At 40.1% G+C, this 23,611-nt stretch overlaps 1 protein-coding gene across 2 annotated transcripts; it reads left to right on the top strand.

Moving 5' to 3' along the window:
* The first annotated feature begins 6 nt into the window (after positions 1–6).
* Positions 7–15,012, top strand: marchf4b (membrane associated ring-CH-type finger 4b). Of its 2 annotated transcripts, none has more exons than XM_051403062.1 (5): positions 7–198; positions 3,374–4,099; positions 11,418–11,573; positions 12,352–12,544; positions 14,410–15,012. In XM_051403062.1, the coding sequence occupies exons 2-5, from the start codon at positions 3,614–3,616 to the stop codon at positions 14,829–14,831; spliced, it is 1,257 nt and encodes a 418-aa protein (XP_051259022.1). In that variant the 5' UTR covers positions 7–198; positions 3,374–3,613; the 3' UTR covers positions 14,832–15,012. The 2 variants fall into 2 exon arrangements, with proteins under 2 accessions (XP_051259022.1, XP_051259021.1); XM_051403061.1 differs by lacking the exon at positions 7–198 and adding an exon at positions 2,275–2,986.
* Positions 15,013–23,611: the final 8,599 nt, after the last annotated feature.

Here is a 23,611-nt window from a genome sequence, read left to right as displayed (position 1 = left end):
CGCAGGAAGTGACGTATAATAACAAGCAGGCACGTGGAGGTGGCGGTTGCCTGGTGATGTAGAGAGACGGCAAAAAACAACAACAACAACAACAACAACAACAACAACAACAACCGTCAGTTTACTGTTACAGTTTACTTTGTTGTGCAGATATCTTTGATGTGTTTGCTTTGAAAAACTGTTTTACAAAAGAAGAAGGTAAGTGAACCCTCTTCCTGATAAAGTCTAAGATAATCTGAAGTTATTTAATTTATAGCTGACTGTACAAACAAGACAAGATGCACTTTTAGCTGTGGTGGAAAATAACAAAAATATATTTAACCTAAATTACTTAGATTAATTTAGATTTGGAGCTAACCTAATTGTACTGTTTTTGTATTAATTTCCATTTTGTGCCAACCTTATCACTGGCTGGGAACTTACTTAGGAGTTAATGTTGTATTTTTTTTTACACCACTATTTAGTTACAGTTATCTGACAGCTGTAGTGACTTTGCACATGACAAATGTACACGCTAACTAAACCTGATGATCAACCAATACAATGTGATAAAGTTGTTAAAGTTAGCTATTTACAGATTGATGCATCAGTATTATCAATGGGATAGCATAAGGGGCAATTTCTTTCAAGAAGTTTGAGTTTGCTGAAAATACTTGTGTACTTTGACTTAAGCAGGGAATCAAGGACTTTTACTTGTATTCCTACATTGTGGAAATGATCATTTCATTTAAGAATCTGAATATTTAAGATAATCTAACTCTGGTTTGTTTCCTGTAAGTTAATCCTACAATGATCAGCTGTCTTGGTTCGCTTACTTTTCAATATCTATTAAATCCGGCACTGCTTTATACCTGAGATGCGATGTAATAGCAATCGACTGAATAGAAAGCCAGCAGGGAGTGAGAGAGAGCTACAAGTTTAATGTGTCAGTTCACTGTTGATCCAATAAATGCTCACCCCATGGCCACTAGCCTGACCGCAGTCTTACATAAATTCTGACAAGAACAAAAAAATAGAAACACATTTCTGCTGCTTGAGTCAGTCAAGCCACAGGTGTGTTCATTTCAATTATTCAATCAAGTCACACAGCTTCCCTGACTAGCCACTCAATTGCTCTCCCCTTTTTTTTATTCATCAAATGTCTGCAAAGTGAACATTATTCATCTGTGGTGAAAGTTAACCAAGTACATTTACTCAAGTACTTCACAATTTTGAGTTACTTGTATTTTACTTGAGTATTTTGTATGCTACTATGTACTTCTAAGTCCAAAAATGTAGTAATTTTTACTTTGATACATATTTTCTGACAGTTACTTTTCTCCAGATTCAAGTTTTAGACAATGTACAGCCTGGTACATCTTTTATAATACTTCTGTACTTTGACTCCAGTAAGAGTTTGAATACAAGGCTTTGGTGAGGTATTGCAACTTTTTAGTGCCGAGATGATAAATCTCCTAAAAACAGAATTAATCTGCAAGTCTCACTGCCACTGTGGGTTTCCCCCAGCACACAATCACACACAGACCGGTCACAAAGAAAAAGTCTCTTTATTTCACACACACACACACTTAACATAAAATATTCAACTCTTCCTTTTTCTTTGCCCGACTTCTCTACCACGTCCTTGCAGTCCAACAAACTATAATCACAGCACCAAATGCCAAACATGCTGATGTGTGTGCAGCAGCTACCCAAGGTCCAGCACACTACTGCATTTAAATAGAGAGAGTGATTACTTAACAAGCACCAGCTGAGACCATCAACTCACCTGGTGCTGCTCTCATAAGCCATCTCCCTCCACCTCTCTCCCTCCTGCAGCTGAATGTTAACCATGCCCACCTCCACAGCAACAATTTTGATTAACCATTAATCATTTGTCATTATGTTATTATGTATGAAAAACTGCCACAGATTCTTTGGTTACAGCAGATTATTTTCTGGTTTTTGTGTATTTTATGATGGTAACTGAATATATAATATTGGTTTTTGGAGTCTTGGTCTGGCAAAAACAAGCCATTTAAGCCAAACCTGGGCTTGGGGAAATTGTGATGAGTATTATTGAGTATTTATTGCCATTTAGAGATCATACGATTGATGGCTTGATCAGGAAATTGATCAGATTAAGATGGTGCAGATGAATCAGTAAAGATCATTAATTGAACCTCTGCTACTTTTACTTTGATCAGTGCTTTAATTTCACGTTCTTTGTTTTACATTGACAAAAATGTTGTGAATGAAGGGCTTTTTTTTTGGGAGGGGGGGGGCTGCCTTATTTGAATCCAGCCTGTAACTTCTACCTTTCACTCATCTGGACGCAGTCATTTTCAAAGCCACTTCCAACCTAATTGATATTCGTGTTGAGCAAAATGACACTATTTAGCTGAGCTGTTATGAATAATTCGTGTTCGCCTTGTGTTGCCTGATAATTGAATTGTTTAATTATTGATCATCAACGGGTGCAACTTAATTTTCTGCTCTCCGTGTGCATAATTAAAAGGCACTAAACGTCGGAGAAGAAAGAAAAAGGGGGGAAAAGAAACACTAATGTCACATTTAACTTAATGTCTCCCTCTACAACCCGTTTCCTGTGTATTTGTCTCAGTCCACGTTTGTAGTAATGAGTTGGCTGCCTGCATCACCGTGCGGTGGTGACGTGTGGCGTCTGGGAGCTGTCCCAGGAATCATGGTGCTGAAGCTGCAGCACCGATTCAGCAGCCAATGATCACAGGAGAATCCGGGGCTACAGAGGCTTTCACCCAGAGCAGGACAGTCCGACAGTCTTGTTGGATTTTAACGGTGGAGGAGGAGGAGGGTTTGGGGGGGGATTTAAACCCATCGGCTTGTTCCTCGGACATGGAGATTCGTTAATTGTGGATGTAAGCTTCACACAGACTTGTCAGCGACCTGCAGTCTGGCTGGAGATGTATGAGAGAGAAAAAAAACCCTGAAACTGTGAGTCGTATAGAAATCGGGGGTAGCTCGCCAGGTAAGACAGATTTCGCTTCCCTAACATGGCACGCCATCGATTGACTTGATTTGCTTTGAGAGCCTTACAAGACGTCGACAGTAATCTGAGCTCTCCTCATTTTAAAAATGTGTCTTTTGGTTTTTGTTAAGAGTATTTGAATTTTAAGATTGAGCGCTGACATTTTGTTTTGTATTATCGGTTCATTGTACCAAAGGCAGATTTGATTCTTGGTTTCTGCACTCGTCGTGAATCTGGAGGGAGAAGCCTGTCGAGATAGTTTATGTTGTACGGATCAGGCAGACTATTAAGGCCATGAAATGACAGTGGACACTGAGTGAACGGGCCATAGCCTTATTACTTGAATGCATATTCCTATCAATCTAACATTTGACTTTCCTCTTTTAGCTGTTCCATTTATTGAACTTAATGGCTTCAGACACTTGTTTGCATCGATGGGATATATTTGCCTTTTGGATTTACATTCTCGTGGGAGGACAATAAAAGACTTTAAATTAAAATATACGAATATCACTAAAAGGCTGCTTTAAACCCCACCAAACGCTGTAAAACGCACCCTCTACCCCCACTATCCCATCTCACGACATATGAAGAAGTGTTTGCTCATGACGGGGACACACACAGTACATGCTGTTTTCTTCCAGCACCTTTGCATGGTGCTGTGAGTTTCTGGCCGGAGACAGTCTGATGCTGCGCAGCCAGGGCATGCTGAAGAGCCGCTGTTGCGTCCTGCTCGGTGACCTGAGGGTGCTCCTGCTCGGGCCACCGGCACCGCCGACACCGCTGCCTCCGCTGACCCCCATGAGCGGCCAAACTACGGAAAGCCATGAGACTGCCGTCGTCGTCCCCGACAACAACAACACGTTAACGCGGAGCCACCAGCACGCAGGGGACCGGGTCGCCCCATCTGCAGCAGGAGCCACCGGGCCACCGAGCGGAGAGCGAGCGGGCTGGGTTGATGCTGCAGAGCTGTCGGCTGCCCTGCGCGGCTGCAGCAGCTCCTCTGATGACTGCTCAAAGGGCAAACTGGAGGAGAGGTTCTCCCTCACCAGCTACACGGAAAGTGGCTTCAGGACGCCTGTGTGCAGGATCTGCTTCCAGGGACCAGAACACGTAAGTCAAGGAATTTCTTCCCCCCCATAAATGTTAAAATAATATATTTATTTAATGGAAGAAGTTACTATCTAATCCATTCATCCATTACTCTCACACACCTGCTCCTTGAAGGATCAAAATTTGTCAAAATGAGTGGGAATGAAATCTCCTAACTGTCTGCTCTCCAAGGAGCGTACATTAACTACCAGACCAGGTGATGGAAATGTTGCACATTTAGATCAAGAAATAATTCCTTCCTAGCAGAGCCTCTGTCCTTTATGGTACAGGAGGATGCAAGTTTCTTTTCCAGTGTGAAAAACCCACTCCAAGTGTCTTATTAGGGCACCCATGCAGCTGGAGAGCCCTCTGAGCAGGGATCCCACTGCATCCTGCGTTCATCCCTTCTGTGTGGCTTGAAAAGACAGCTATAGCTAGCAGTGGGAGGATAATGAAAGACCCTGTCCCCCTGGTTGACAAGTGTGGAGGATACACAGGGATGCAGTAACAACTCATTATAGCCAAACACTATGAATTCATATTGAAGCATTACATGCATGAAAAATCTAATAATACCTCTCACTTTGCTGCTCAGGCACACCACCTGGAAACAGCAAAAAAATAAATAAAATAATAATAATAATAATGTGCACAGAGGAGAAGAGAAGAGCCTTCAAGTTAATCACACTGCGTGCCTCCGTCTTTGGAGCCATATTGATGATAATGTCACACTACATCAATCAGGAGAGGAAAAATCTGAAAGAAGACGGCGAAGGTGTGCCGCAATAAATAATATTAAATTATAACACAGAACCTGGCACTTAGCAATTTTCAGACACATTAGTTACACTGTTTGACAGAGCCTTTGAGACCACATTGACGAATATGTCACACCTCACCAATTAGTAATGGAGGTAGGGAGACTGTAAAAAATGTGGAGCAAGATAACTGAGGTGTAGAACATAACTTTTTTATCTGGCAGTCTGTACTCATGGTCGCTTTTGCTTTACCCAGGCAGCAGATTTACTGTATCATTTCATGGTCATTGCACTGTGTATGGGCCATAATCTCTCTATGTTTCATCAACTAATTACCCCAACAGCAATTCTGTGCATCATTCCACCTCTGAGTACAGACTTTGTAATTATTACTGACATGGGGTCTAGTTATGAGATTGGCAGACAAGGCCTCATCCCTGTTTTTATTCGAGAACTCCACAGATAGCCAGCGCACTCTGCAGTGCATACAAAGCACTGCCTTCAAAGTTTGCTGTATTTCCCATGGCCTCCTCCAAACTCATTTCATCGATGCTTCCTTGAGACATTGCAGCTAGTCAATAGCACTTGATTTCATGCCGTCTTATCATTATGCAAGTCCTTATCTATCACCGGCCTTCCTTTCGCTGTCATAAATAAAGTTTTGCTTGCTCACTCAATCTCTGCTGTTGGTTTGGGTGAAGTCCAGATATGGATCTGCCGAGGTGTAAATGGGTGCAAGGAGAATGAGGCTCCGTTTGAAAGGAGAGATGAGTGGACTGTCTGCGTGTCACTGTGTGATATAGGCAGTGGGGACATTAGTTATCCTCTTTTCTCCCATAGCCTCCAGGATGTCACATAGACCAAGGCAGCCAGTATCTGATCTGACAATCCACCTCCAAAACACTTCCATCCCCAAGGCTGAGATACTCAAGACAGAGTAAAGAAGGGAGCAAGAGACATTGCTTTCCTCAAGCATCCCACTAGAAATGGGCCTTGAGTGTCTGACAGAGGCAACCATTGAAAAATGATTGTACTCTGATTTAATATGACACCAAAACGACGTAATAAGTCTGTGTAATCGAATTCATGTCGACGTTTTTTGATGCCGTTTTCTTTGAGGTGCCCTTAGTGATTCACAACCTCCTCCACGTCCTGTTGTGTTTTCAGGATAGGTTCACATCTTCAAGTCTTTAGCCAAATCAAGTGGATATCTTCCAAATGTTTTTGTTTTTTTTTTTTGTACGAAATTCCCTCTTTGTGTTATTACCCCTTCCGACAGCTCACCAAGGGAACGCTTCACAAGCAAACACAAATATAGGGTTTCATACTAAAAGACTTTGGATAATACACACTTGATTGCACAGAACAAAGACTGGATTTTTTTCCACCATTGCTCACATTAGATTTAGACAACGAAGCGATCTCTTCAGGGCCAGCGTGGACAGAAGGACTCATTACAGAGACCAATGTCTCTTTCAGTGTATGGACATGAGAGTTTTGTATTAAGGTTAACTTATTATAGTAGAAAAAAACAATTCTTTTACCCAGACGACTTTTGTTGGAGTTACATCCACAGACACACACAGAGTACGGTACAGCTGAGCCAATGTCAAATGAGAAATGACATAAATTCATGCGACTCTACCTCAATACTTTAGGTTATTTATGTATTTTTTTTTCATATACAGCTAACTTGACAGAAACTTCAATGTATTATTGGTTCCATTCAGCTAAAGGTCAGGGAGAAGCTTTACAGGGGGGCCTGGCTTGCTTGCATGGAGCGTTTGCTTTATTCAAGCTTGTGCTTTCAGACTCGATCTTGACCTCGTCCCTCGAAGAATAACCAATTTCTCTAAAGGAGTTACTGCCTCAGATCATGTACAGGAAATAGTCACATAGTGCACACGTTTGTAAAAAAGGATGTCTTAAAAAGTAAGGTCAGAATATTTCTGTGTGTGTAGGATCCTTTTCCTAAGTGTCATGCACTATTACATTGAAGTGCCCTTTGGGGCTGATGCTTCTTGTGTCCTGTCCTCACTTCAGCTGCATGTTGAGAATATGTGAGTCCCTGCTGCTTAGAAAAAAATGTCGGCTTTCCCTCCTAAATCATAACACCGATAATGCACTTGCACAGTGTGTTTGTCTGAGGCACAATGAGAAAACCTCGAGGGGTCAAGTTAGCATCATTCTTTCTATATGGCCCCACAGTGCAGACGCACTATGCTGTCTGTTTTCCATCATGGCATGCCTCCTCTGCCATTTGTTGGGAATGGGATATAAACAAGTTACACAAGCACACACATTACATTTTTTGGCCTAGCTGAAGTCTACAGACAGGAGCTGTGAATTCATAAACTTGAATTATAAACCCTAGTTGTTCTTTTATTCAATTTCTTTTAAAGGACCATTAACTGTCACTGTAGGGCTAATGGTTCCTGTAAAATAAGCAATGACTGGAACGTCACCCAGCATATGTTTTATGAGCAGTCATTACAGATAAATACAATTTAAATTATACGACCTTCATTTTTTAAGGGATTATGCTGTCCCTCTAACTTGTTGAATATGGTTAAAATGCTGATATGAAGCCGTTTCTTAGATGACTGCAGTATTGCAGGTTCATATTAAAGAAGTGCTTGTGGCCTGAATGTCATTGGCTATTGTAAAGATCGCTTTCATTCAGTTTCTGTGGGAGCTAGTTTATTATACCACAAATTCCCTTCGCCCAGAGTTAATGGAGTTCACTTGCATTGATTCCAGACCCTTAAGAAATATGAATAGCCATCTCTAATTTAGTTTCGTGTCGTCCTATACATTGGGAATAGATCCAATTTTATAAGGAGAAAATTAGGTGCACTGAGGTGTTTTTAGGATAATGCAGCACAAAGAAATGGACACAAGAAAATAACACAGCCAAAGCTTTCAGACTTTTATTACATTGTTCTATTGTGGGTTTTTTTTTCAATGATCCTTGCTGTTTGATCAACAAAAGGACATTTAGTTATCACTTTCTGTGTGCGTGGGCTGTAATGCCACATTTTTTTTACCAGTCTCTCTTGCTCTCTCTCCAGCCTCAGTTGTACTGGAGTGATCTAGGTTCAGCTCTTGGCTGCAATCAGGCCGGTCACAGTGAGCGGTCTAAGTCCCACTGGACACGGCAGAAGTGTTCTGGTGCTCCTGCCAATACACTCCCACCCTGGCCATCTGTAGATGGGCCTTTTCTCCTCTAACTCCCTGCGTTTTCCTCCCATCTCCTCGACCAGGGTGCTGCTCCGTCTGTCAGAGATGTCAGCACAATGGTGGCATGGAGAAATAATTTGGAAACTCACAGCATTTTGAATTTATTCCTACAATCTCTATGCCATGTTCATGGTAGAGACGGACAGGGGATGTTTTATGCTGAATTAACCTACCTTGGCTTAGAAAATGAATGCCTCACCTTAGAGAGGTGGGGAGCTCTGTTGCAGCAGAGGCTAATTTATTTTTTTATACACTACATTTGTTCAGTCCCATTAAGATTAAAACACATCCATACAAGAAGGTCCTGCTTTGAATTTTATAGAGCCAAGTTTCCTTAACTGCAGGTCAGGGCTTAAAAAGGGTGGCAGGCCTACATCTTTGGGGTCATCATCTATATCCAATATGACAAGACTAGTAATATATTTTAATGAGCTTGGGACCCAGGGCGAGAGATTATAAATCTCTCATTTGTTCCTCGGGCTGAATACGGCTTAAGAATAATGGCTGGTTAAGAATATGGCTGAACACATGCTGCTGTTAAGTGAAAAGCTTGTGATGCCAAATTTGGTGATTATCATATTTTCACTTTGGCTGATGGGTTTCAGAGTCTTCTATAGGCTTTTTATTGAAATCAATCATATGTAGCTGTCACCAGGCCAACGTAGGGGAAATGCCCTTAAAGTCAGGGTATGTAAAGTATTTCAGAAGCATTTTTTGTTACATGAAATTCTCTTTACATCCTTCCAGCAATCATATATCAAATCCTCTGGGAAAAGACGCAGTATATGTAGCCGCCACAGGCCCGTAGTAAACCCAGCTAATAATTTCATTTGGACTAAATTAAATGATTGGCTGGCAGACCTACCTGTCTTCCTGCCTGCCTACCTACACGCTCTCTGCCCCTCATTGCGCTTGACCAGAGTCTTCCACAAGTCTGCTCTGCTGTAGTATGTAGCACTATGTATGAATAAGACACCAGGTAGTTGAGTACGGTTAGTGATGACAACGATGTGCTGTGGTCCGCTCTGTCTTTTCATGTGTATTTAAGGTGAGTGGGGGATTGGATTCAAAAACTAGCTGTGTCTTGCTAGTTTCTCCAATGTTATCTACCCTGACTTTAATTATAATCCTATCCTGACTGACAGTAAGTTCAGAAATGTAATTTTAAAATGTTCCTTTATGTGACATCTTTGTCAAAAACAATAATAATGCACATGCCTTATTGGCTGCTGTTGGCAGGCTGACAAACCCTCCAGTGTCAGTAGCCCCTGAACTAAGTCATGCAATAAATTTGTCTCCGTCTTCACTGACAAAATTCAGAAAACTAGACAAGCCGTCAGTAGCTCCATATCAGGTATCGGTTCTGTATTGCTTCAATTTAAAATGAATTTAGTTAGCTTGACATAATTTAATTCTATCCATCTGGGAAGAAATTGTGCAACAACTCTTCCGTCTGCCTTCATATTCTCCCTACTGGCTTTTTCAAAAGTGTTTCTAACTGCATGGCATCAAATCTGAAAATCACTTCTCTACTCTAAAGCGACTCCACCCCTGAGAAACTGCAGTTATTAAGCCACTATAGACATCACACTAATGAATAACTATAGGCTTATATAAAACCTACCAAGTAAAGTAAAATCATTAAACAAGGATATTTTCAACAATTGAACACCTTCTTGCCCCTAAAAAATTGTTTTGATGTTTTCCAGTAAATTTTGCTTCAGTTGCTAACAATAACACCCCTATCTAGAGCCAGTGTTTGGTTTGTCCGTTCTGGGCTGCTGTAGAAACATGGTGGTTTAACAGGACAAACTCCACGGAAGGCAATTCGGGGCTCATTTTAAATTAACAAAACGATTTTCAGGTGATTATTCAGTAATGTGAACAGACCTATGAATTCCATTTTTGCCAATAGAGCCTTTAAAACAATTACAAAATCATCCTGCTATCATATTCAAAATGTATCAAGAATTGGGGAACTTGTGTCTCAGTAGGATTTAGAAAAACTTCCATCTGTCCATATGTTGGGTGTAAAGCTGACTTTACAGGTCTCTCTAAAAAGTCAACCAGACAGCTGCAACCGATTCAGAACGCTGCTTCTAGATTCCTCAATAAGACCAGGAGAGTGGATCACATCACTCCAGTTCTCAGATCTTTACACTGGCTTCCTGTTTGTCAAACAATTGATTTCTAAGTTCTCCTGCTGTTTTATTCTGTTTTAGCTTGTTTTTATCTTGAATTTTATGTTACCCTTTTAAATCATATTTAAGTGTATTTTTTTATTGCCTTGTGTTTCTTTTTTATGCTCTCTCAATGCCTTTTTATGTCTCATGTAAAGCACTTGAGAGGTATTATACAAATAAACCTGCTTTGCCTCTAACAAAGATCAAGTGCAAGCAGAAAAGGCACGCAGCGAGAGCAGAAAGAAGAGGAAGGAAGAGTAAAGGCGAAAATGAAGTGTTCCTTCGATATTTATTTGTATTTGGTCTGAAGAAACCACATTTGCAACTGTGCAAAATCAGTTATGTATATATGACAGCTGCATTCAGTCTAAGAGCTGCAGTAACAGTAAACCTTTAGCGCAGTATTTTGTTGCTTTGTTGGGGTTTGCTCTTTGACAGAAGCTTCAGTGACTAATCCTCCACTTTTCAACAGTACTAGTAATCAAGCATTTTGCCTGTCAACTAGGTGTGAGGCAAAGCTTTCATTTCACACCTGCTGTAATATGACTGTGCAGTGCTGTGTGAGTGTGACTGTGTGTGTGTGTGTGTGTGTGTGTGTGTGTGTGTGTGTGTTGTGTGTGTGTGTGTGTGACTGGTTGTGCATGCAAAGCACAAAAAATCAATAAGCCAGCACTGCAAGGAAATATAAACGTATAAATAGTGTAACCTGCCGTTTATTGCATGAAAAAGGGGTTATCTGCAGGAGGTAAGTAAGATGAGAAAACAAAGGATTGTCAGCCGGTCAATTATTTCTATAAGGAGATGTTTCTTCTGAATCCAACTCACTACTTCGGCTGCTCTTAAGGTTGAATCGAGTATTTTGAATCATACAATTTTTGCCATTGCCTTCCTGTTGTAGTCTTTCTGTTGCATGTCGTGTGGTTCTGCTGAAAAATTAAACCCAATATGCATCAGTGCAGGACTTTTCTTTATTTACATCACAGCGCTGCACAGGTTGCACGGTTCATGTTTCACCAGCAGTGGCACAGATTGTTCTCCACTGAAAGTAAAAATATGTAACCAAAAACCCATATATTTATGCATTTAAATGAGCTGAAGTATGGAAAAACTCTTGTTGTGGGTTGCTGGTATTGACCAACTCTGCCTCTTTCCCTACAGGGGGAGCTCCTGAGCCCGTGTCGGTGCTGTGGGTCAGTACGCTGCACCCACCAGCCCTGCCTCATCAAATGGATCAGCGAGAGAGGTTCCTGGGCCTGTGAACTCTGCTACTACAAATATCAGGTCATTGCCATCAGCACCAAGAACCCACTACAGGTGAGCTACAGGTGTAAAAGGCAGCATTTTAGAAATTTAAAAGGAAAAGACTTCATCGCCGTGTGAAAATGGTTGAACACACTGAGTACTAAACTGACTGTTGTTCCATGTCATTAGGAGAATTGTTGTGTTTTATGGGCAGAGGAGTAGATAGCCCCAGGCTGTTCTCCTCTGGGACTCATTTGGATGCATTTTTGGCTTTCATATCCAAATGTATTAGGACAAAAACACCTAAAAACACGATTTTCTGTACTGCAGCTGTAGTTATGCTCTTACCATAAACTGAGGAATTCAACTAAAAATAAAGGTTTTTGTATTAAGCACAACTTTATTTCCCTCTGATCTGTAGAACAAAAAGATTGCAAAAGCAACTATTCTCTCAAGTTTTGGATTTTGGTGATATGATAGGGTCACTTGTGAGAAGAAGCAGCACTGATGTGTTTGATTTCATGCTTCATATACCTAGTGTTTTTTGTGAACACATTTTTTATTTGCATGTATAAATAATTCACTTTAATTCAGTAGTACAGATTACCTGCCACACGCCCTGTCCTCCCTTCCCATGGCAGCGTTCCCTGAAGTTTAATGCTTTTGTTTTGGTGGAGGAGTTTATCAGCTTGATTAACTTTTAATATTGATGTTTTCATTAATATTCTTTGATGAGTGATTTTAACTTTCTCTTGTTGGTATCTCTCTTTAAGTATTCAGTAAAGTTAAAGGAGTAATGAGAAAGAAATACAAAGAGCTAAGCTGTGCTGTGGTCTGTGTCTACCTGCAGTGGCAGGCCATCTCTCTGACAGTGATAGAGAAAGTGCAGATAGCAGCGGCCATCTTGGGCTCCCTGTTCCTGATGGCCAGTATCTCCTGGCTGGTGTGGTCGTCCTTCAGCCCATCAGCCCGCTGGCAGCGCCAAGATCTGCTTTTCCAGATCTGCTACGGCATGTACGGCTTCATGGATGTCGTCTGCATCGGTGAGGTGCTATATTTAACATTGGTTACATTACTTTTGATATGATTCTTATAATTCCTCTTGAATAAAGTGTGTGCATTTTAAGACTGAGAATGATACTGAGTGTTTCCAGTCTGGTCACATTATTCCAGGTACATTATGCATTCAACAGGCAAAGCAAACATACTCTCCGGATGTGCACAAATGACCGTGAATGCCACAGATCAGTTTGAACTATTGATAATCAATACAACAAATCTGTAACACACAGTCATCCACTTAATATTGATATTGAGTGTGTTGAGTCTCGATACACTGGCTTTAATTTGTATTGGACCCATCATTGTCATCTCTATATTACTGTTAATATGTTCAACGCTTACTTGAGTAATAAAGGATCGAGGAAATGTATGTATCATTGCACAGCAAGATGAAAGTTTGCATTCCCTTCGTGCTACACACATAGAAAAATAAACTTTTACATTATCTCGTTATACACTCTGTCGGCTCGGTACTTGGTCCACTTGTCGTTGATAGAGTAGGTCTCTGTAAAGATGTGGGCACAACAGTCTCTGATTTCCTGTTGTTTGGCCAGTCCCATTTAGTCCAGACCAGACATTAGAAAGGAGTAGCCTTCAGTCCAGCCGTTGCCAAGCAAACAATAATAAAGCATTAACAACATCAAACGTCCAAAACATTAAATCTTTGCAGCAACCGAAGGTTTTCATTGCATACAATAAAAACTATAATAACAGCTGCAGCATCAAGTTCAGATCAAACTTTCAAGACCTCCGTGTGTTGATATTACAGGAAAAACAGGTGCATTGAAGCATTTTAACCATCTTCTGGATTTGTGTGGGTGTTCAAATTGAATCTTGTAGCACTCGCTTTAAGCCTGCTGTCCTCTCTGAAGCCCGGGGGGCCCGTGTGTTTTGGATGACTGTGTGATGGCATCTCACATTAAGAAAACTCTAACTGCCACTGCAGCAGACAGCAGGATGAGCAGAGGAAGAGATTGATTGTCTCCGGTTTGGTAGCGAGGATTGAGTGCGGAGTCATTAACTCTGCACTTTACAGAGATTAACTTGTCACCTGGCAGACATTAAAGAGCAAAGACCTGACTTTCACTTATCCACAAAGTTAGAGTGGGAGAGAAACAGAGCTAAAGAGGAGGGGATATTATGAATCAACTCCGTAAACATAGAAGAGATTGAGAATTATTAAATGTCCAAATTTGGCAGACTTCTTTCACTGTAGTTGTTGCAATATTTGAGCCGTATGTTACTTCTTAAAGGACAATATTGTACTGTAAGTAGGTGTTTGATGAGTACAGCTTCTATATACAGTTCACTACAGCCAGCATTGTAGTGGTGATGAAGGTACAGAACATTATCAGGTTAAGCAGACTAGAAAACATCCCCATTCAAACAGTATTTCCCTCTACATTACTTTAATATGGAAGAAAATGCAGTGAAATCTCGGGGTCCAAGCATCTCTTGTTACAGATTGATTTCAATTTTCCAGATACTGAGTTCAATGAACACGAATCAATAAGCAATTTTAAACCGTGATAAGGTGTTATTGAACAACCCCAGAGAACAGATGCATCATTTTTGCAAACCTAAATCCAGAAGTAGTGAGTATCGCTGTGTTAGAAGTTGTGCCCTGTCTACAGTTTTTCTAAGAAATAAAGACCTTATCTCGGGGTCATGTTGCGATGCTTTAAAGATGAGTGGTTTTGTTCTGCTGCTCCCTCAGCTAATACTTTACTGCAGACTCGAACACAGTGAATCTACCACTGCAGATATATATTTATATCACTTTGTGGTGTCATGAAGACTGCTGCCAGACAGTTACATTGTCTAATTGATGTTCTGATCTCCACAGCGCTAATTGTCCATGAGGGACCTTCTGTGTTTCGTATCTTCCACCGCTGGCAGGCTGTGAACCAGCAGTGGAAGGTCCTCAACTACGATAAGTCTATGGACAGCGATGACCTGAAGAACTCCACTGTGGACAGGACTGTGTCTCAGCCCAGCCCGGGCTATCAGACTGGGGTAGGAGTGTCCACCTCCACCTCTTCGCTGATGGTGGTAGCCTCCACAGCCGCCGGCTCCACTTCTACAACCGTGGTGACGGCCGCAGGAGGACTGGGAACCCATGTGGACCCCAGTAGCGGCAGCACAGTGCCGGACCAACACTGTCCCTACAACATCCTCCACCTCCTCAGCCAGCTGAGGCAGCCGGAGGCTCGCAGCCAACCCAGCAATAGCACACGAGAGCTGGTCATGAGAGTCACTACAGTCTGAGGAGTCAGTTGAGGCCTTATCTCACATGGAGGTGAAAGATTTATGGACCAGCTGACAGTTGACAAAAAAAAGTCTTATCGTAACTGCACTGGATTAATACCATGTTGTTGTTTGTTTCAAAATGCATCTCTGATGTCCATACATGGATTGAATAAAAGTCAAAGTTGTTTGATTTGCAGAATTGATTGGAATAGTTATTTTGGATGTTTGGGGTAAAGAGCGTTTGCTAACATCTGGATATGTGTTTGTTCCTGACCTTTTTGAAACAATATACGATGAAGCTCAAAGGTCCCCTTACTATTGAAGGTGTGCTTTCAACAATATCTCAGGTGACACCTCAGCCAGCTTCAATGAATGAAGACTGTGAGAGGATTTTTGAGCTTAGACTATTTAACCATACCATCACCAAACATTACTCACCATGTTTATTTTGGCATCTGTCTGTATTACAGAACAATGATGTTGAAACCAGTTGAAAGACTTTTGACAGTAAATCTATTCTTACAATAGAGAACCTTCAGATTTTCTTAATTGGCATGAATTGGATCAACATTGAAGCAGTGCTAACTAGTGACAATTATGGGATATATTTACCATTTTCCTAACTTAAGTAAGTGCAGTAGTTCATATCTCTGCATGTTAAAATGATGTGCGGTAACTTTTCTCTATCGTTCAGACACATTGCATACATTGTGGTTTTAGAGCAGCAAATGAGAAGTGATCAATAACATTCACTTTTAATGATTTCAAACTGAAATCACAGTTTACTAATGAATAAAAATTATTTCTGTCTGAGAATATGGAAAGGTACAAATCTTCTGACTGATAATCAGTCACCTGTAAGAGGATACGTCTGCTGTATGTCAAACAATAGAAGCAGAGGAAGTAGGACTTGCAAAGGTTGAGAGTTGTTGACCTTTGTGAGGCTCCATCACGCACATTGTACATTGTAGTGCAGCAGTTTGGGTGATGCTCTTAATTGCATGCAAGAATATCAGATGTCTGTCTTCCACCATACTTAACAGTCATTAAAGTGATGAAGTTCTTGTTTTTTTGGGGGGGGGCGGGGTCTCACACATTAAAATCACAGACTTTGTGACTGCAAATTGTTTTTAAAGTGAATTTAAAGATTTTCCATGAAAGGTGTCTAATCAAAAAGAAAATAACAGTACACGTGATGTGTATTAAATCTATGACCTGATCTAAATAACAAGCAAGAAATGGAGCAGTAAACAGGCAGCCTAAAATCATTTGTAAACCTTACTTAGTGTTTTACTTACACCAAATCAATGCAGGCTTGACGCACTGTTTTAAGAGAGAGAGGGTTGTTTTTCTTTGTACTTTGTCTTTGATGATTTTTTTTTGGGCGGTTTCTTTTCAGACACCATTATGTGATTTTGTTGATTGTATGAAGACTTTTTTCTTTTTTGGAACAGAAAATGGGGCCTTTTTACAGTATTTCTAACACTACATCTGAACAATGGAGAATCATCTAGTTAGCTTAATTGCTTCTGCCAGTATCTCCACATATGAAAACATGATTCTGCTCCAAAGCAGTGGTGTCTCTTGTAGTCCATTAGGGACATATTCATGTTCACATTTGGCTCATAAAGTCAGTGATCTCTCTCCGTCTCTCAGCTCTCAGATTCAGATATGCCCTTTGATATTTCTTCACGGCTCTTGTTTCATGTTTGAAAGATCAGTTTTATCCCAGGGGACACTCTAAAGTATGTTGTGGGAAGGAAGGAACACTGTTAAAAAACAAGCTCATAGCTGTGGCAGAGATGATGTTACCCATTTATTTCCACACTGTGAAGCTGTGCAGAAAATACACTGCAGTTTGTCATTTGGATGCAGTCTCCTAAAAAAAAAAAAAAAAAAAAAACATTTTGATGCTAATATTATCCATTACAAGCAAAAAGCCAAAGCTGATCATAGTGTGAAACATTTTTCAGGAGCTCTGCCTCAGATGCCTTTGAGCCTTTTCCAACATGCATTACATTAAAACACATCATTAGCTTAAAAATACATCTGATATGAATGATCTGCATTCATTTAAGTGATGCTGGAGCTTAGCGCCATGCAATTTATTTTTTATTCCTGTAGGTTTTTGCAATGCAGCAGTGCACTGAAACCTTATGGTGTCAATAGCACACAGTTTCTGACAACAACTTTAAGAATTTCATGCCTGTATTGAAGGATAAAGTGTAGTAATTCACTCGTAATAATCATGAAGCGCATTTCATTCTTTCTGTTTATCCTTCTGTTTAATTCATCTCCATGTTACCTGGTGGATGAGCTGCCTTACAACTCTGCTATTCCTCATCATAATCAAATGCTGGGAGTACAGTATCTGCAGAGAATCAGGTAGCGCCGTGATTTTCTGCTGAATTATTTAAGACATGAGGTGCTGATATCAATGGGTGGGAGCTGCTGTATAGAACCAACTTGCAAGGAGCTGGGAGGTTGCAGAGAGTTCATGAATCTGCTTGCCTCATTTCCCTTCACACCTTGTCTCTTTGAATTCACAGATGCACACACCTTAGCTCTGATAAGAACTCAACTCACAAAACAACCAAACACATAGGAATTTATTACCTGAATTGATTAATATGGTACACGTCTCCAGCAGTTTAAATATTTAACTGTTCTTTGGAGCACATCTTGAGATCATATCTGTTTCATGCTAAGGAAATCACTCACTGCATGTTTAAATTCAGGTTCTACAGACGTTTGTTGGAGCAGAGAGTTTGAATCCGCTTTTACTTTTGGTGCTGTGTTTTCAGTTTAAAGTTATCTCTGTTCTTAAGTCCATCTTTTTTTCATACAATACACCAATGAATAAACACCCCTGCAAGCCCACCTTGCAGGGGTTTCAAGTAATATGAATCACTGGATAAACTCAACAAAATAAATTATCATATTTTTAGCATAAAATGAGTCAAAAAAAAAAAAAAGCAGAACTATGGCGGTTTGTACATTTCATCAATCAGATTTTCTATCAAATTTGAAAGCTTTTGATATTTAAAGCTTTTAATATTTCCGCGCAGGCAAATAATTGAGGCACTTTGCAATGCCTGAACGTGTTAAATTCATACAAACTAGTGATTTCAGAAAGGGTTATCTTTCTCCTGGTTGGTGTACAATGTAATAAAACCATTGTACACATTGCTTTCATCTGCAGAAAATTGACCCAGAAAGGATATTTTTCAGACTATATAGAACACTGAACCTTTGAAACTGGGTAAATTGCATACAGCTAATGTGTTATTCAAGCAGGTCATCTGAAGTCTGAATCACACTGGCAGAAAGCACTGCATTCATTCCCTGCAACTTCTCCTACCTTTAAAACTGAAAAGGAGCATTTTGAAGAGCCGAGATGAAATGACAGGTATTACAGAGAAGCTAAAAGCATCCATGGTCAGTGACAATGCTCAGAGAAATTGCAGGAGAGGCGGCCTTGGTCGTATTCTTCCTCTTTTTGAATGCAGAGACACAGACGGGTGACAAATTAAAGGAAAAACTTGAATAAATGAGTGGGGGCAGGTGCAGTTCATGGTACAGTTAAGCAATTAACATCCAATCATGCTCTGTGGCGTGTGTTAAACAATACAGAGCAGGCCCAGTTGATTCTGATTCTGTATCAAGATGGAAAGAGGAAGTGACTTTGAACGAGGGATTCATTGTTGGGGCATGGATGATGGGAGCTTCAAGGGGTAAGGGATATGGGCAGATGAGTCATGATATTCTCGAACAGGTGGGCGAGTGCATGTGTGCTGTACGTGAAGAGAAGAGAACAGGCCTGAATCTTTGACCCCTGCAGTGAGGGGATCCAGTGGCTCTGTTGTGCAGTGGGGGGGCATTTTACTGACATGGTGCAAGTCCACTTAGAGTAGACAACCCCTGGTAGGCAGAGTAGAGTAGGCAACCTGCGGGACTCCCTGGTTTTGACACAAGATTTAATAGAAGTGAATAACTGTTATTCTTTATTATTTATTATTTTAATTTATCATTGTCATGTTACGTTCTTCTATATTTTGCCAAACCTCAATAGCTGTAAATCAATACAGTGCTATTAAGTGATCTCCTTTATCCTATATCCTTATGGGAGCGGTCTCATCCAGAAAGACAACGTCCCCATGAGAGGTCACAACACTGAATAGTTGAATACCTATGGGACATATAAGACAGCGCTCATCAAAATAAACCAAATGAGGGAATATCCTTTGGAAGAATGGTGTTCAGTGAGAAGTCTCTGGAAGTAGAGTTCCAGAGACTTCTAAAATCAATGCACTGAAGCTGTTCACCCAACACCTTAATAAGACACTTTATGTTGAAGTTTCCTTTAATCTTATCCCTTCCCTACACCAGTGGTTCTTATACTTTTTCCAGTATGACCCCACCACTCCCCAAAATGTTTAACCACCATTAACAATGATATGAGTGCACAACGGTATCAACCACACAACTCTTGTTTATTTATTTTCTCTACATACTAAATCATCCTTCAATCTTGTTCCACACCTACAGCGGCTCTACGCCCTACCAGTGGGACCCGCCCCACAGTTTGAGAACAACTGCTCTACACCCACTTATACATGGTCAGGGTCAGCAGCAGAATTCTTTGGGTGAATCATCACAGAAAAACAAACAATTTAGATGTTCCAGTCAACTGATATTTAGGATTTTGGACTGTGGGAGAAAACCTGCACACACACACACACACACACACACACACACACACACACACACACAGAGGGAGAAACTCTAAACAGGAAGTCCAGAGCTGAGATTCATACCCAGGACTTTCTTTCTGCACCACCACTGAGCTACCGCCACGCCACACAGTTCAGAAACCACCCATTACTTCTAATCATCGCTGTATCTGGGAGTCTTCCATCATGTAGAAATGGTCTTTTACAAGTGCGGAACCAATTGGAAAGATGAAAGGCAAACTGTACTTCACTTGTCAGAAATGATCATCAGCAGTAGAAATGATTCTCAGTAGCATGTTTTTGCGGCTTGGGTTCTCCTCCTGGTGGCCTATTGATGTACTGCTCCTGAGAACAGTGGCTCCTCCGACGACAACCAGCGTTATATTCACACTAATGTGGGCAGCAGTTTAAAGGTCAGCTCTAAGTGTGCGCTTTCAACATTGCTGTATACTCTGATGTATAGGTGCAGCAATTGCTACAAGTCTGGGGTTTAATGTCTTGCTCAAGGGTAATTCTGCCTGACACACAGCAGTTAAAGAGATGAAAACTTTCTGCGATTTGCTGCGGGAAAACTGTCTGTGTGAAACCATGATGATGTGCAGTAATAGGCATCACTAGTGGTGGAAAGTACATCTACTCAAGCAGTCTTTGAATACAATTTTGACATTTTTTTTGTACTTTCATAAAATTCTTTTCCTTTACTCAACTATATTTCACAGCCAAACGCCGGACGTATTGCTTCACTACATGTGACAGTTGTTCGGGGCTGTAGTCAGGATTTTATACTGATCAAAGTATAAAAGAAACTCTCTAACACTCTATTTTATAATAATAATCCAATAATCCAACATTATAATATGTAGATGTTGTGATATAATAATATGCCTAATGACTATTTTTACTACCTAGATCCTTAATTATAATTTTTGCCAATGCTTCAGTATTTCTTTTTAAAGCCACTGTGTGAAGAGATTGAAGATTCTTTACTTTGGCGTCATCCAGTGGTAGTTTGAAGAACCATCTGAATGGTTGCAGAGTATCTTTACACTGTGGTTTGATTTTGGTTTATTGACAATATTATAATTAATTCTAAAAATCCAACATATCACACTGTGTCAAGGATAAAACAATAAAATATTGGATTTATATCCATTGTTATGTTTAGTGGTATTGGCGCTTTAAGTTAAGTAAAAAAAATCTTAAGTAAAATAGGTTTGTCTCATAAACTGTATGAGATCCTGGCTCCCTTAGTCACAACTTAAATATGTGCTGCCAGAAACAAATCCTGTGTTCAGCATACATATATATAAACAGCTAATGTGTATGATACTTGGAGGACACTATAATCATTGTTCCTGTTTAGTCTGCTCGTGGTGTACAGCTGCTCTATGGCTGTAAATGTTCATTTGGATGCTGCAGGCATTTAAAGCGGGTGTTGCCCAGGAGAAACAATCTCAGAGTGCCTGCCTCTCTCTTAATCGCTCACTTGCTCACTCAGCATCTCTTCAGAAATGCACCCCCACCCTCACACACACACACACACACACACACACACACACACACACACACACACACACATACACTGCTCTACAAACAGCAGCAGCACTCTCTCACCAGGTCAATAGCAGAATGGCTGCATTTTCCTAATTGAGTCCCTGATGAGGGACTTCCTCCCTGCCTTTGAACATAGATAAACAGCAATTCTTGTACACGAATGCGTTGCTGCTGGTTGTCATGCGGTGTCAGAGTTCAGTGTGCGACCTGATTAAAATATACATCTCAAACTGGGGCACATGCCTCTAAATGTCCAATCAGTGCAAGTGCAGTATTCCCGAATTTCCATGTGTTGAATATGACTGCCTTGTTTTGCTTGTATTGTGACTTTAAGGCAGTTGTAACCAACCTTTTCCCCTCTTCTCTATCACTGAGTAAACTGACAATCCCTGACTAATTGACATATTGTTTAGATATTTCATATTGTAATCAATGCATGACAAAAACAGTACAGAACAGATAAACTGTACAGTGATGGTGGACACATTAACTGCATGAAGTTTGTGTAAAAAAAGCTATTTGGATTCATTCTGAGCAGATTATTTTTTGTGAATGTTGCAAATTAGTTTTCCTGATATTTGTAGAAACTTTAAATACAATTCTCATCATACGTACCTAATAGGCTTTTTTAAATTATTATTTTAAATTACATTTCTTCTCCCTGATTACTGGTCATTGTTCTATTGGCTCTTTAGTAGTTTTAACTACACACTTATAATGATGAATGCATATCACTTGCTTTCAGGTCTTCGATTAAGTAAAATATGGATCTGCTATATGATTAAACCATTATATTATATCATATCATTTACAGATTTTACAAGGGTCTACTCAGTAATCCTACTTGCTGAAAAAGGTCTGTTTTCCCCACACCTTCATGTTTTTCCTTTGTTGTTTTGTTTTTGACTGTGATATTATCCTTGAGGATCATATTTTAGTGGCGATTGGTATTTCCAAGTATGGGTAGCTTCAGCCACAGAGCAAAGTGCTCGCTCAAGGAACTAGATAAACATCAAATGGTTTATGTGGGGGTCAGGTTTGTTCATCTATTCTCTGCAATCCTTACATAACCTTGACTCTGAGCTTGCAGCTTCATCGCTCCTTATATATTACTATATTGGTGCATTTATGTGCAGGTGCAAAGGTCAAACATCATGGACTTAAAGGTGAGCTGCTAAATGTAATTACATTACAAAATCCCCTCTAGACATGTATTAAAATATATGAAAAATAGCCTGCTTGGAACCATAATGTGTGTTTGATTAAAACCTTTAAAAGACATAAACTTTTTCTACGTCATTAAAAATTCTATGAATCTACGAATATGAAAGTTTTGTTCTTTGCTATATTTTTCCTGTTGGACACAAGATGTCTTCTTTAGCTTTAATTTTGAAAATGTTAGCAATATTTTTTTACGTTACGAGACCTGAGTATTATAACTTGCTGAGATCAGATTTAAAAATGTTTGTTTCTACAGAACCATACATTTACAGTGGGTGGTGGTCACACAACTTGTGATTTGATATGTTATGATCTTAAGGAAATTATTCATAAAAATAAAATAATGAATTACAGAAACAAGCTCTGTCTCAGCACTTAATGCCTCCCAGTATGAAAACCCAATTGATCCATTTCAATGAGTCCTAGGTCAGCTACGGGAAAACATACAGTGGAATTTCTTCCTCCAGAGTCTGTTAAGTGCCTCACATAACATTTTCACCTAAGCATATCTGCACCTGCTTTTAAATACTAACGTTTAATGGAGCATAAAGTTTCAATCATCAAGGCCACGAGTGACCTCGACACAGTTACTGCGAGCAAGGACACGACCTTGATTATTATTTAAAAAATGAATAAAATCATGGCGCCATGAAAAGACAGGCAGGTCATCTGTAATAATCTATCCACAGCATCGGAGAGGAAAAACGTCCTTCAAGAGACAATGAAAAATTGATTTTATGTCTCCTGGCTGTGAGAACTAAGCTTACACTGCAGCGCCTGTAGTGACCTCAAAATCAGAGGACTTACGTGTGTGCTCTTTCAACAAAGATTCAGATTTAGTAAGAGTGAAACACACATTAAATTTGGGTTAGTTAATAGTAAGTAGACAATAAAAATTAAAGTTGCATCTAAGTAAAACAGTGCACTGAGTGAGCCTCCGTTTGAGTTACTTTGAGTTCTTGAACACACAGTTTCACATTATTCCACTGAGCCCACAGCTGGACGTATTGCGCCAAGAGAGGAAACAATGTGAAGAAGATGAAGTCTGCAAGAATGTAATCATGAACATTCATCATGTTTGTTTGAGCTCAAAGATACAAACAATGTGTATTTGTGAGACTAAGTGTAAATGGAAACTATGTACTTTCACTTACTTGAAGCAACTTACACAAGTGTGATTTAGAAGCTTGAGGCAGCCAGTGCGCAAACACTGAGAATGGACTTTACAGAGAAGTAGGAGACATATTGTGTCAAATGAAAATTAACAAAATGTGCATATTTTTATTTAGG

This window comes from Dicentrarchus labrax, unplaced genomic scaffold (genome assembly GCF_905237075.1).
Source record: "Dicentrarchus labrax unplaced genomic scaffold, dlabrax2021, whole genome shotgun sequence".
NCBI lineage: Eukaryota > Metazoa > Chordata > Actinopteri > Moronidae > Dicentrarchus > Dicentrarchus labrax.
Note: the sequence above shows the minus strand (reverse complement) of the source record. Positions and strands in the feature narration are given on the sequence as shown.

What these genes read in the sequence shown, in the direction of transcription:
- marchf4b (XM_051403062.1), top strand. Translation starts at nt 3,614, where the DNA reads ATGCTGTTTTCTTCCAGCACCTTTGCATGGTGCTGTGAGTTTCTGGCC. An exon ending in GCACCAAGAACCCACTACAG is followed by an intron (nt 11,574 to 12,351) that starts GTGAGCTACAGG and finishes GTCTACCTGCAG; the next exon opens with TGGCAGGCCATCTCTCTGAC. An exon ending in CATGGATGTCGTCTGCATCG is followed by an intron (nt 12,545 to 14,409) that starts GTGAGGTGCTAT and finishes TGATCTCCACAG; the next exon opens with CGCTAATTGTCCATGAGGGA.